Source organism: Osmerus mordax, chromosome 1, assembly GCF_038355195.1.
Source record: "Osmerus mordax isolate fOsmMor3 chromosome 1, fOsmMor3.pri, whole genome shotgun sequence".
Lineage (NCBI taxonomy): Eukaryota > Metazoa > Chordata > Actinopteri > Osmeriformes > Osmeridae > Osmerus > Osmerus mordax.
The window spans coordinates 23,256,617-23,271,357 of NC_090050.1; the positions used below are offsets into that span (position 1 = coordinate 23,256,617).

The following is a 14,741-nucleotide window of genomic DNA, read 5'->3' on the forward strand; positions in this document are numbered from 1 at the left end:
GGTCATGCCAACTGACGTTGTGTTCTTGGGCAAGGCACTTCACCCTACTTGCCTCGGGGGAATGTCCCTGTACTTACTGTAAGTCGCTCTGGATAAGAGCTTCTGCTAAATGACTAAATGTAAGTTGTACTATGACGGGGCCCCTTCAAGGCTCTCTCCTCACTGATATTTTCCAATCTGTTGCTATTCTCGAGTGGCTAACTCAAAGACATTCTCATAGAGGAGGAGGGGATTGAAGAGGGGAGGGGAGAAGAGAGGAGAAGAGAGGAGAAGAGAGGAGAAGAGAGGAGAAGAGAGGAGAAGAGAGGAGAAGAGAGGAGAAGAGAGGAGAAGAGAGGAGAAGAGAGGAGAAGAGAGGAGAAGAGAGGAGGATGAGAGGACAGGGCCTTTCCTGAAATATATTGTGTTGTGCACAAGGTTACAGAATGCAGTCAAGCAGACCTGCAGCTGTATGACACATACAAACTACACGCAATCGCACTGCTTAAAACCCATCATTTTGTGTGAGTGCAGGTCAGTCCTGCCAATTGTTGATAGAAGTTTGCAGAGTTCTGGGTTTTCAACTGTTGAAAGGAGTTCCATTGATAGAACATCAGTTAATGGATTGCTCACATTATCTCTCAACCACAGAGAGAGTTGTCTTCCTCCAGCTTTAACATGTCCCATATTACCCATCTTTTTGAGCCGTGCCAGGAGTGATTTATGAGCTCAGGGAAACTCACGGACACGCTTTCCTTTGCCCCAAGATAAAAATACAGAGACAAGTCTATTTGTAGCGCCGGGGAAAACACAGGCAGTCAGCTGTTCTGGAGCAGCACCTGGGCTCACAGGAACTGTCGGACCGTCTCTCCAGCCAAGATTCTTAATTAACGGTTTCTCTCGATCCGACACAGCGTTGAAGAGAAAATCTGAAACGATTATATGACTTGAAACTTCAGTGAAGGTCGTTAGATTTGTGTGTTGAGTATAAGTGAAGGCCATATTTTGGTCAACCAAAAGCTACCTCATTATTTTATATTTATCTGAGTAATCCGTCTACGGGAGAATGGTAGATCAATGGAAATACAGATCCAATCTCACTGTTCTGTGAAAAGATTCTGCATATGGCCGTGACCGTCCCAGTTCTCAGTTCTGGATCCGAAGGTGTAGATACAAACGATTAATAACACGCTTGAGCATAATGTATTTAAATGTGTCCAATCATATAAAGTTGATTGTGTGTTGAACATTATTACAGTCCTTTGTGTTTAAAGCAATCTTTCAATGCTCAGATACTTCCACTAGAGGGCAGTACTGGGCTGTGTTTCCGCCATTCTCAGACCCGATCCATCCGGACAGACTAAAACAACAACAAACATGCCTAAAAACAGCATTTGTTTTAAGCTCTTATAAATAAATTTTATTTTAATAAAATTTTCTCCAAATGACAATAATAATAATAATAAATACAGGACTGACAATTATAGTAACAATAATAACACGTTTTGTGTTAGTAGGAACAAAAAAGGTAGTTAGGTTAGTCCATAATTATGTATTTAATTGTTAAAGACTTTCAAACGCATAAATACGTCAGCATGGATGTTTTTACAGAAAGCTTGTTTAGATTTTTTGGATATTTAATCTTTGATTTTTAGGTTGCTGAGTATTCGGAATAGGATTCATTTGTTATTTTCTCTGACAGAAACTCATTTTCGCTGCTCGTCATCTTAAGAGATATAATGTCTCAAAACTAAACTTTTTTTAAAATCAAGAAGTAGGGCCTAGGCCTACGGTATTCGTTTGTAGTTGTGTTTGACGTCAGTCTTAGTTGGCATGCCAACTCAGAGAGAGCGCAAGCAGGCTGCCAGTTCGGTTGATTGGAAACATGTTTTGAAGATAACCGACAGTGCGGAAGTAGCCTAGCTAGCCTATACCATTCTGTCCTCTAGGTGGAATATATAATATGACATATTCGACGTAGGCCAGTTGCTCAGCTGTGCCCATTCTCTGTATGAAATCCAGTCTAATCACCTGAACTAATGTTGGGGTATTATGTAGGCGAAGCCAAATGTAACTTGTAGCCTATTGATTTGTAAGTTGTTTGAATTAGGCTAAACTAGGGCGTTGGATAAATTATGCAAAGTTAGGTTGGTTTTACCAATCATAATAGAAACGTGAAAAGGTCAACAAAGGATCTTCTTTTTTGTTTTAAGACAGACGGATGAATCAAATTTGAAGGGTCTCCGTGGAATATCTAAGTGGTACCATGGCAACATTAATGGGGTTACCCAGGTAACTATCGTCGTCATGGAGACTGCATCACAAGGCGGGTTCAATAGCAACCAGGAGGCGGGACTTTGAGCGTGCATGCGCACATAATAATGTATTCAACACTGTTCACATTACGAAATGGACATTCTTTTAGGAGCGTGTTCAATACCCTAAGGATACCCTCATTTAAATCCATTGTTTTGTCCTGTAGAAACTGTGATCAATGAGACATGCCACATAGCATAGACCTACACAAAAATTTTAATCCGTTATATGCATCAAAAAAATAAACTTGTATAACCAAAGACCCTTTCCGATTCTCGGGTTTACATATTTTCCGTTTTATTTGGTATAGGCTAAAGGCGGTTCTGAATGAAAATACCTGTAGTAACATGCGCGTTACCTTTCGTATCGACACGACATCGACTCTGAATTACCTGAATAATAACACGAACAATACTCGGACAGTCGGATCTCATAGTGCTGGATATCAGTATAGAATAACCTTACAGACATTTGGGCTATATATTGCTATATTCATTATACAGGACTGATAAACACACAAACCCAGCCCACGCCAAACACAGACAACTCTGTAAAGATTGATAGATTGTGAGGTATAATGCTACAGTAAGGACGGCAACACTTGACATCAACACCTGCATTTAACTCAAGGACGAATCGAAACATCACGATATGGTAGGCATCCTACCATACAGTACACTGTAGGATTTATACGTCCACTTAACAGATATGAACACGTCACGATTGCTTATCATGAAAAGAGTAGTGGTAATAGAGATCTCGAAGCCCGCTACATGCTTCATTAGGGGCCAGTCTTTTACACATCCGTAAAAATCTTTTTGATGTTTACACAGTTTTGTTTGTTTTCGTTATTGAAGCTGGGCTGTTTAAACGCACTGTTGAGGCTCTCCTCTATAACCATATATTCCGACTTGCTGAGAGATGAGGCGCTGCACGTACGCTTCAGTTCGTCTGACGGTAGGTGTTCACAGCTACTGACATGGAGGTATTGCGCGCTCTCTTCCCCGTCAGTTTCCCGGTGGTAAAAGTAGTTGAAATTAGAGACGATAACGGGAACCGGTAGAGCAATAGTTAACACCCCGGCTATCGCGCACAAAGACCCCACTATTTTACCACCGATGGTCACCGGGTGCATGTCTCCATAACCCACGGTAGTCATGGTGACCACGGCCCACCAGAAGGCATCTGGGATGCTTGTAAAACTGGAGGACGGGTCATCCGCCTCGGCAAAGTAAACCGCGCTGGAAAACAGAATCACTCCTATGAAGAGGAAGAATATGAGCAGGCCAAGCTCTCTCATGCTGGCTTTTAATGTCTGCCCTAGAATCTGAAGTCCTTTAGAGTGACGGGATAGCTTGAAGATGCGGAAGACTCTAACGAGCCTGATGACCCTGAGGATGGCTAGCGACATAGCTTGCTGGCCGCTCCCGTCACTGTCGGCCAGCTCTGTTCCCAAAGTGATGAAGTACGGAAATATAGCCACTATGTCAATTATATTCATTATGTTTTTTGAGAACGTGGTTTTGCTAGGACACGCAAAAAAACGGACAAGCAACTCAAACGAGAACCAGATAATACAAAGGGTCTCTATCACAAAGAAAGGGTCTGAAAACGAACTTGGGACGTAGGGGGCAGTCCCGTTAACTATCTCTGCCACGGTGGCCGGGTCCTTATCATCACGAAATTCCGGTAAGGTCTCTAAACAGAATATAACAATTGAGATTAAAATGACAAGGACTGAGACTATGGCTATTCCTCTGGCTGGACCAGAGCTTTCGGGGTATTCAAACAACAGCCAAACCTGCCTTTGTAATTCATTGTTAGGCAAGGGACGTTCCTCTTCTTTTATGAATCCTTCATCCTCTCGAAATTTTTCCATTGCCTCTTCCCCGAGCTGATAAAATCTAATCTCCTCCGAGAAAATATCAATGGGAACGTTAACAGGTCTCCGAATGCGCCCCCCGGACTGGTAGAAATAGAGAATAGCATCGAAGCTGGGTCGGTTTCTGTCGAAAAAGTACTCGTTCCTCAACGGGTCAAAGTAGCGCATTCTCTTCCTCGGGTCTCCAAGCAAGGTTTTTGGAAACTGGTTGAAAGTTTTAAGTTGAGTTTCGAAGCGCAAGCCTGAGATGTTGATAACCACTCTCTCACGGCATTCGTGTCCGCGCTGGTATCGATCGACTGACAGGTGGGTCGAGAGCGCAGAACACTCTTCCAGCATGTTTTCGATAGTCATGACGCCCTTCTCCGCCTCGCCGTAGCCCGGGTTTTCACCGTTATCCCCCCTGTTCCTTAAAGAGGAGGGTGAGTCGATGAGGTTAAAGTGGTCATCCATACAGGTGGTGTGGCAATGCAGAGTGCGCCGTGCCTCTCCTGACTGCCCGCCCTTGGAGAGCTATTAACCGACAATCAAGCGACGCGTTTTCTCTCTCCCCTCCCCATTCCTTCGTATCCACAGTAAAGTGTTGCCGCCTCACGAAGCGCGCACGGAGGTTTATAAACACATGTCTATTCCCGCCCACGGCGCACATATGTCAGACATACTTCCAGCATCCGCCCAATCGGAAAACAACTTGACACAAACTGAGACACCAGAAGCTCGTGCCATCTCACTTTGTGTCAAACCTATGAGTGCCATAAGGGCGATGACACAGTTCAGAGGCCGTGCAGTCAACAAAACGCTCGAGTATTATCTTTTTTCTTTACAGTTGCACTTTTAACGATCCCACGTAGAAAGTGGAAAGGAAGAACTCGCTTTGTTCCATAGCTCCTTTCTTTAATGTGCAGCTATTCTGTAGCAGGTGTCCTTACCATGCTGCTATCCATGGTGCTGAAATGGTTGCAAGTGTCTTCATTCATTGAATACATTAAACTCTTTAATCATTACTTGTTCACACAAAGTTGTTGAAGTCTCAACTTGTGAATATAACCTACACAAATAGTCTAGCTGAAATTTATCGGGAAGAATATGACATTGTGGAAGTACAAAAATACAGTAAACACATAAAACTTAAATATTGACAGAGTAATGTGTCAATAAGACCTGAACAAAGCAGATGCAAAGATGAAAAAAACGATTTGTCATTTCCTTTTAAATTCCCTCTATTCATGACGTTTCACCCTTAGAATGCCCCCAGCAATCGCCGGAGATGTCACCCCCATCTTGCGTTGGGATTGATGACGAAACGGTAAATCGATGCCATTTATTATTCATGCCAACAGGCCTTATCAAAGGCAGGCTGTCACAGTTGGTGCCACTGGGACATATTAATCTGCGTGCAAACAAGTTCAGCGACAGCTGTAATTTAATCCAACAGAAAGAAGAAACTCCAGGAATTCCACAACATGGGATTATTCCAGATTTTTTTTTTCAAAACAGTTTTTGATACAGGTGTAGGTGTTTCGTAGGCGGCGTTGTAGCGGGGACACTATCTAGCAGGGTAACTGTAGCGGAGCTGCCTTCAGGCAGGTGGCCTCGGGGGAATTACCGTTTTGAGAGGGTTGTAAAACATTCCCCCCCTCAGTCTGCCTGGTAGCTGGGGTGATTTGTTGACTTCGTCTGAATACTAAATCAGTCTCCATAGATACAGTGCCCGGTATTAAAGGTTTGTGCGTCGGCATAGCGTCTGCTTATTGAGTCAGATTAAAATATTTTAGATGATTTAATTAAAAAAATATCCGTTATTTGAAAAATACGATTAAGTATGAATATATGTAATTTTTTTATGTTGAGGAAATCATGGCTGAACATTTGGTTGGATAATGTTAGATAACATACACATAGGGTGTGATATTGTGTGCCATTCGTGGCTCCATGGAAATCTACCACCTCTAGGCTTCTGCAAAACATTGTCAGATTGGTGACTCAGTTTAAAAAAAACACTGTTTTTTGTTTCATGATGTTAAAGGGGTCCTTTTCAAATCAGAAAGGAAAACATCCTCTTAATGGTGAAGGTGAGGCTGTTTTCAATCTCTCCAGTGTTGGCTAAACAAATTGAGAGATGAAAGAAAACACAGAACCCTGGGTAGATGAAACAGGCTCTTTCATTTTCACTGCCATTCTTTATTATTGAATATGTCTGTCTCTTTCTCTCTCTGCCTCTCGCCCCCTTTATCTGTCTCTGTATCTCTATTTATCTGTCCAATTCTTTTCACCCCTGTTCTTCTGTCTTCAAAACACATGCTTAGCCAGTTGTAAATGTATTTTAAATCTGTCATTTTCCCAAGGCCTGTCTCTAACCCTAACCCATGCTGTTGAACTCTCAGACCAGTGCAGGAGTCCATAGCCTGTCTTGTCAGAACCCAAATCAGACTACAATTTTGAAAGGTGAAAATTACAAATGACCTGACAAATTATCCCATGTCGATCTTCAAACCTTTAAAAATAGTAATCCAAACCTCAAATCTCAACCATTCTACTCAGTCATCGTTCGTTCACAATAGCAGATCTCTCCAGGCTGAATGAGCAGGACCTTGGACACTGGCACACGCAAGCAAACAGACCGTGGTCTCTCCTGGGTGACAGACAGAGCAGCTCTCTCCTGTCTGAACGCCAAGGGTGAAGGTCTCTCCCGTCGGAACACGGTCCCTGAGCTTGGCGTTCAGAGGAGAGAGATCGATAGTTAGGGAGAGATCAGGGTCCATCGATCACCTCTGCATAGCCTCAGATCTGTGCCAGCGGAATCATTACTTGTTCTGTGTCCATCTCTGTCCCGCTCACGGGTCAAAGGTCAAGGTCACGAACAGCACTCCAGTTCCTGTTCTAGTCTTGGTGTGTTATTCAGTCTGAGACAAAGATTACGAATCAACTGGTGAAGGGGTGCAGCAGACAGACAGATCACTCTGAACTCAAAACAACTTTTGAACCATCCACATGAAAAACAGGAAGCCATGTTGTGGTGGGTTGGTGTTGTTGTTTAGTTTCATGTTGTTAGGCAGTGGGAGACCTGAGAGGGGTTTACATGACATTTTCTCAATCCTCTTCTTCCTCCTTCATTAGGCTTTGCCGCCACGGTAACAGGACCAGCTGCCACGGCAACATGCAAAACAAGGTTGACACAGATAGCGAGTGGCTGGGGGCTTGGACCCAAACGCCTAAGCAACCTGCACAATGTCACACCACACTTCCACGCACACACACCCATTCATACGATCACAAAAGAGATCTCATAAGGAGAGACACATAATCACCAACACAGAACACACACAGATACAAACACACAGCTCTCATAAGAACACACACGACTCTCACACAGACACAGATCAACACATCAAACACACGCACACACACACACACAGACACAAACCGATGTAAGGAAGTAAAATTAACTGTATCAACACCTTTTCTTGCTGGGTGGATTTCCCAGACACCCACAGCATGATCTCATGAGTGGTGACAGGAGGCTGTTCCAGACATACCGCCCCAGAAGTGATGTGTGACACCCCACATCTTAAGAAATCATTCCACATGACAAGCCCTGCCGCAGCACCTGAAGGTCACCCTGCAGATGGGACACGTGTCGTGGGTAGGGTATCAAGAGAAGACCCCGCTCCTGCCCTTCTTCTCCCCCCATCCTCCCTCTCTCCTCTCCCATCCCCCCTATCTCCTGCCTCCATCCTCCCCTCTCCTCCATCCATCCACCCACCCACCCACCCTCCCCCCACCCCACCAGGAAGAGTGTGTGTGCTGGGTCCTGGTGGGACTCTGTCAAGGTAATGGATTGCTTGGGCTGAGCACAATGCTCCCCAGAGCATCGGGTCAAAGCTTTATGTCTGCGCTGAGCGCAGGGGTCTGAGCCAGGAGACCACGCACGCGGGGCTGGGCACTAATAGCGTCTCTGTAATTGATCGTGGTAGGGGGGCGTTGGGTTGTATATCCAGCCGGGCTGGCTGAAGGGAGGGGAGGTGCAAGGTTAGGCTATAGCTGGGCCGTGTGGAGATAGAGCTTGTCTCGGAGGGCTGCCCCACGCAACAAATGAAAGCACCTCCACTGTGGAAGTGACTGCTAGTACAGTACATCTTCTCATTTGAGGATGTTACATCATATCTTATTCATTCAGCGTCAGTGTTGTCAGCGTGGAGGAGGAGCCTAATCAGAGCGGTCTGCTGTGATGATCAGCGGGACTCTGGCAGACAGACACACGGTCTCCTGAAATGAGAATCACAGACCTGGAGAAGCAGGAGGGCAGGAATGGTGTGAATCACACCGTCTGAGTCGAGAGCCAGAGACCAGGGAGGAGAGAGGAGGGGGAGGAGAGAGGAGGGAGGAGGGAGGAGAGAAGAGACCAGGGAGGAGAGAGGAGAGAGGAAAGAGGAGGGGGAGGAGGGAGGAGGGGGAGGAGGGGGGAGAGAGGAGTAAGAGAAAGAAGAGAGAGAGGCAGGAAAGACGAAAAACTGTCCCAGTTCCAGTTCATGTGTGGGTCTGACAGAGTGAAGGAGCTACAAGTGAAGCCCAGTAATGGAGACGAGAGGAAACTCAATTTGCGGCTGTCATCAGCATAACCAACCCCAGATGGACTGGTGCTCCTCCTGTCCTCCCACTGAGAGGCTGACCTGTGTGCCTCTCGCTCTGATTCAAACTGATTCTTTGCAGTTCTTCTGGCATCAACTTTGGCGACGGCTGGGCAAGAGGGGTGGGGGGGGTGGAGGGGGGACAGGAGATATGGAAAGAAGCACTGTGCATTGCTAAAAGGATCAAATTACAATGAAACTGATCTTTTTTTTTTTTTTTACATGCACATGCAACAGAATCGGTGTAGTTTAGGAAGCTATGCTGGGAGAATTTTACTGGTTCAGTCTCAACACCCAATGGGACATTCAATACCTGGAATAATATTCCGGAATGCTAATGACCACCAGGAAGAGGAGGGAGAAGATCCAAGCGCTGCCACTACAAGAGGAAACCTCTTGCTCTGGTACTTAAGCATGAGAGATGAGCTCCAGCACATTGTTTACAGCCCCCAGCTACCGGCTCCCCTCTTCTCTCACACACACACACACACACACACACACACACACACACACAGAGGCACACACACACACACACGCATGCAAACACACACACTCACCGCATGCATGCAAGCTGTAGCGAAATGAACATATACCCACACTGTGTACACACACACACACAGGTCTCTGTAGTGCCTTTGATCTTTCTTCATTGTGTGTGTACCTGCAGAAAATTGTAAACAGACACACCAAAAGATGTGTTGAACGGAGAGAAATCCCATCAGGATATTTCTTTCCATCGTGCTTTCCCAGGATGCAGAGCAGCAAACCAGAGACGTGAAGCTGAGGAGCCGGACTGCTCACAAAACCAGCCTTACCCTGCCCCGGTGCCTCACAAGACCAGCCTTACCCTGCCCCGGTGCCTCACAAGACCAGCCTTACCCTGCCCCGGTGCCTCACAAGACCAGCCTTACCCTGCCCCGGTGCCTCACAAGACCAGCCTCACCATGCCCCGGTGCCTCACAAGACCAGCCTTACCCTGCCCCGGTGCCTCACAAGACCAGCCTTACCCTGCCCCGGTGCCTCACAAGACCAGCCTTACCCTGCCCCGGTGCCTCACAAGACCAGCCTTACCCTGCCCCAGTGCCTCACAAGACCAGCCTCACCCTGCCCCGGTGCCTCACAAGACCAGCCTTACCCTGCCCCGGTGCCTCACAAGACCAGCCTTACCCTGCCCCGGTGCCTCACAAGACAGATCAAACTTAATTTGCACGGCCATTTTACAAGTTTTTTGTCGCAGGTCTCCAACCCTGTTCCTGAAGAATTACCTGCATGTTGGTTTTTGCTCTAACCACAAGTATTTGACCTGATTCAACACTAGGAACCTGATCAGCTAATTATTATTAAATTACATTACAATAGATACCGTAAACCTCACATTGTCATGTGAATGGGCTAACGTCACTGCTATGAAACAGAAGAGGATACAGATAAGGACTTGCTGTGGCAACGCAGCAGAAACAAACAAACAAGCCGAGTATTGATTGTGTGGCGTGAGCCTGCTGTTACATAACTGCTGCTCTGTGTGCACTGACTGCAGCCAGAGCGCAGACCACTCACAACCCATCATCCAGTACTGCTGTCATCTCAGTGATCTCCACCACACACAACCTCACTCGTACACCCACTTACACTCCCCCCCACAACAACAATGCCCCCCCCCCACACACACACCGAAACACACACCCACCCTCTGCTGGATCCTGGAGCAGAGACATCCTGTAAACAGAGAGCTTCTGTTGGTCGTGCACGTCCGGGAGAGTTCCTGAGGCAATACCATTCCCAGCATGCACCCTGGCGTTGAAATATTTACCGCCAGGCAGAGCTGCCAGCCCGGCAGACATCCAGGTCAGTGCAGATGATTGGAGAGCCTGCTGCCGGGAAAACACCCCCTGCACAGGGGGTGTTTCCAGAGAGACAGGCTGGCAGAGAGACAGGCTGGCAGAGAGACAGACATGCATAGAGACAGACATGCAGAGAGACAGTCAGGCAGAGAGACAGTCAGGCAGAGAGACAGACATGCAGAGAGACAGACATGCAGAGAGACAGTCAGATAGAGAGACAGTCAGGCAGAGAGACAGTCTGGCAGAGAGACAGTCTGGCAGAGAGACAGACATGCAGAGAGACAGACTGGCAGAGAGACAGGCTGGCAGAGAGACAGACATGCAGAGAGACAGACATGCAGAGAGACAGGCTGGCAGAGAGACAGACATGCAGAGAGACAGACATGCAGAGAGACAGTCAGACAGAGAGACAGTCAGGCAGAGAGACAGTCTGGCAGAGAGACAGTCTGGCAGAGAGACAGACATGCAGAGAGACAGGCTGGCAGAAAGACAGGCTGGCAGGGAGACAGGCTGGCAGAGAGACAGGCTGGCAGAGAGACAGACATGCAGAGAGACAGACATGCAGAGAGACAGGCTGGCAGAGAGACAGGCTGGCAGAAAGACAGGCTGGCAGGGAGACAGGCTGGCAGAGAGACAGGTTGGCAGAAAGACAGGCTGGCAGAGAGACAGGCTGGCAGAAAGACAGGCTGGCAGAAAGACAGGCTGGCAGGGAGACAGGCTGGTAGGGAGACAGGCTGGCAGAGAGACAGACACGCAGAGAGACAGACATGCAGAGAGACAATCAGGCAGAGAGAAGGACATGCAGACAGACAGACATGCAGAGAGACAGACATCCAGAGAGACAGTCAGGCAGAGAGACAGTCAGGCAGAGAGACAGACATGCAGAGAGACAGACATACAGAGAGACAGTCAGACAGAGAGACAGTCAGGCAGAGAGACAGTCTGGCAGAGAGACAGTCTGGCAGAAAGACAGACATGCAGAGAGACAGTCAGGCAGAGAGACAGGCTGGCAGAAAGACAGGCTGGCAGGGAGACAGGCTGGCAGAGAGACAGACATGCAGAGAGACAGGCTGGCAGAGAGACAGGCTGGCAGGGAGACAGGCTGGCAGGGAGACAGATTGGCAGAGAGACAGGCTGGCAGAGAGACAGACATGCAGAGAGACAGGCTGGCAGAGAGACAGGCTGGCAGGGAGACACGCTGGCAGAGAGACAGACATGCAGAGAGACAGACAGGCAGAGAGACAGTCAGGCAGGAAACCCCAAAGTGGCAGAACAATGAATCATTTTAGAATTCAAACTAAAACAAACAAAGCTGAACATATGATTAGACTTCAAAGCCTGAGTCCTCATTAAATATTGTCTCTTTGAAGAGATTCTGGCAGTCCAGCATGTGAGAACACAGATGCATCTCACCAACAACACACACTCTCTCTTTCTCACACACTCTCTCTCACTCACTTGCTCTTTTTCTCGCTGTCTCTCTCTCCCTCTGCAATTCCACTAATTACACACAAATTATGCAAATGTATTTGTATTGGCCTGTCCTATGTCTCTTTTCAGTCAGTGCCAATCCGTAACTACAGTTGTGGCATGTTTAATTATACCTGCTGATCATCATAACCACATGCTGTGCGTGAGCTTCACAGCTGAGGAAACCTGGTTGGGTTTAACCATCCTGGTAAACTGGAGAAATCCTGCGGCTCTCCCAATCAGGAAGGGCAGGCTTGACATTTTGAACGTCACAGAAAGAACCGGTGAAAAAAACGTCATCACAATCCGGACGCTGTGATTCTGAAGCACTGCATCTGTGTTCCAAAGAAATTTAGGTCAATTACAACCGAGCGGAAAGAAACAGGTCAATAATTTCATTTTTGTATTTGGGGACTCTTTCCACCACGTCTCAAGGGGCAGAGTGACGAGGAGGAGGAGAAGTTGAGTTTCTGTACAAGCTGAACGTGTTTTAAGTTTTCAAGTTTATTTATCAAAATAAAAACAGGTAGCCTATTGGAAGTCTTTAGTCCTGCTTCCCTTTCCTTACGGCCTGACAGTTTCCTTGCGGCCTGTCTAAACCTATAGCATAAATCATCTAAACCTACAAAGTCCTAAATGCATATGAGCTACTATTCTTATCAACAATGTAGGTTAGTGTAACAGAAACTAGAGAGGGTACAATTTCTGGGGTTCTGTTGGTTGCGGTTCAAACCTGTTGTTTAAACTAATTTCAAAAAATCTGAGAAGTAAACAAAAAAAAGTTCTGAAAAAAGGTTTGCTAACTTTTGCTAGAAAATAGCAGACATCTCCATATTATCTCAGGTTGTTCATTGTGACCAAAAGAACACAGAAAATAACACACATGATGGCAGGACAGACCCGTTGCATGTTAGGGGAGGGGGTGCACATTATATCAGGTGAAAAAACGGCCTGATATAATGTGTATCCCCTCTGTAACTTTTGCTAGAAAAGAGCAACTTCAGTATCTTGTCCAATACCAGTAGTAGTTCAACAAAAATGGTAAAAGGAAAACCTTTCATTGAAGAAGGGAGAGTTTTTTTTTAAAGGAAGTTTACTTTTCCGTCCAGCGACTGCTGTCTGATGACATCAGCTAACCGTAGAGGAACACAGCAGGCAGATGCTAACATCTGGAAGAGCCCCCATGTTGAATAGATAAGAATCTTAGGGCGGATTTGGGACGGGAGCGAATAAGGGTTAAGACTGAAGGATTGGCAGGGTGACGACCTGGAGACTTGCAACTGTGTCTGTCAAGCAGAGCGCCAGATATCTGTGATGTGGTCAAAACATATGAAAAACACCAAAAAATACAGTAAACATCTATCACAACTTACAGCAGTGTGGCTTTATTGGTCTACGATACTTTAAACTGCAGACATTACAAAACCCCTTGCTTGTGCATCGTTAGATTTGTGATGGTCATATTTCCTTCCTTTGAGGTTTTTCACAAACCTCACTAAATAAAAATGTATCATAAAAAAAATATATATATATAATAGTCAAAGTGTTGTGCATGAGAGTAGAGTTCAGGTGTGTGTGCGGCTTGTTCCTCAGGACTGGAGTCTCCTGCTGGAGGGGAATCACTGCTCTGTCACTGAGGCAGCTGTGACCAGGCATGCTGAACAGGAGCTCTGTTTAAACTGAACACACACACACACACACACCACCTACACCATCCTCCCTCCTCCCTCCTCCAACACACAAACACACACACCAACACCGCCATTCTCCCCAGGCATACACACACAAACACACACACAAATCTCCCTTCAATCTCTCACACACAGGCCTATGCACGTACCACATTTTAACACCTCCCACCACACACACTACTCCCTATCCTCCCCACTCACTCACACACACACTCACTCACACACACACACACACACACACACATCAGTGCTTAACCCCCCCCCCCCACACACACACACATCAGTGCTTAACCCCCCCACACACACACAAACACATCAGTGCTTAACCCCCCCCCCCCCATACACACACACCATCACCATACCCACCACTCACACACACACACATCACTGCTTAACCCCCCCCCCCATACACACACACCATCACCATGCCCACCACTCACACACACACTCACACACACACACATCAGTGCTTAACCCCCCCCCCATACACACACACCATCACCATGCCCACCACTCACACACACACACATCACTGCTTAACCCCCCCATACACACACACCATCACCATGCCCACCACTCACACACACACACATCACTGCTTAACCCCCCCATACACACACACCATCACCATGCCCACCACTCACACACACACACACACACACACAGGCAAGGCCACTTGTACACATGTTCAAACCATTAGCTTACTGGGCTAAACGTGTCACATTCCATATTAATCACGTCAGTCTTCAGCCGCGGGCCTCTAAACACAAACCAACACAAGCAACTGGACTCAGTCACAGCTCCCAGCTCGGCAAGGCCAGAACTCATCCTACCCTGTCTCTGTGGGCAATTGCCTTAGCTCAGTGATTTATTAAGAGAATATGACTCCAGCTCCAGATGGGACCAGGGTGTAAATATAGGGACCCTTCAGAGG

At 46.8% G+C, this 14,741-nt stretch overlaps 1 protein-coding gene across 1 annotated transcript; it reads right to left on the reverse strand.

Annotated features, from left to right (window-relative positions):
* Positions 1 to 3,091: 3,091 nt before the first annotated feature.
* On the reverse strand, positions 3,092 to 4,630 carry kcna3a (potassium voltage-gated channel, shaker-related subfamily, member 3a). The gene has a single exon (XM_067234025.1). It carries the CDS (start codon positions 4,628 to 4,630, stop codon positions 3,092 to 3,094), a length of 1,539 nt encoding a protein of 512 aa, XP_067090126.1.
* Positions 4,631 to 14,741: the final 10,111 nt, after the last annotated feature.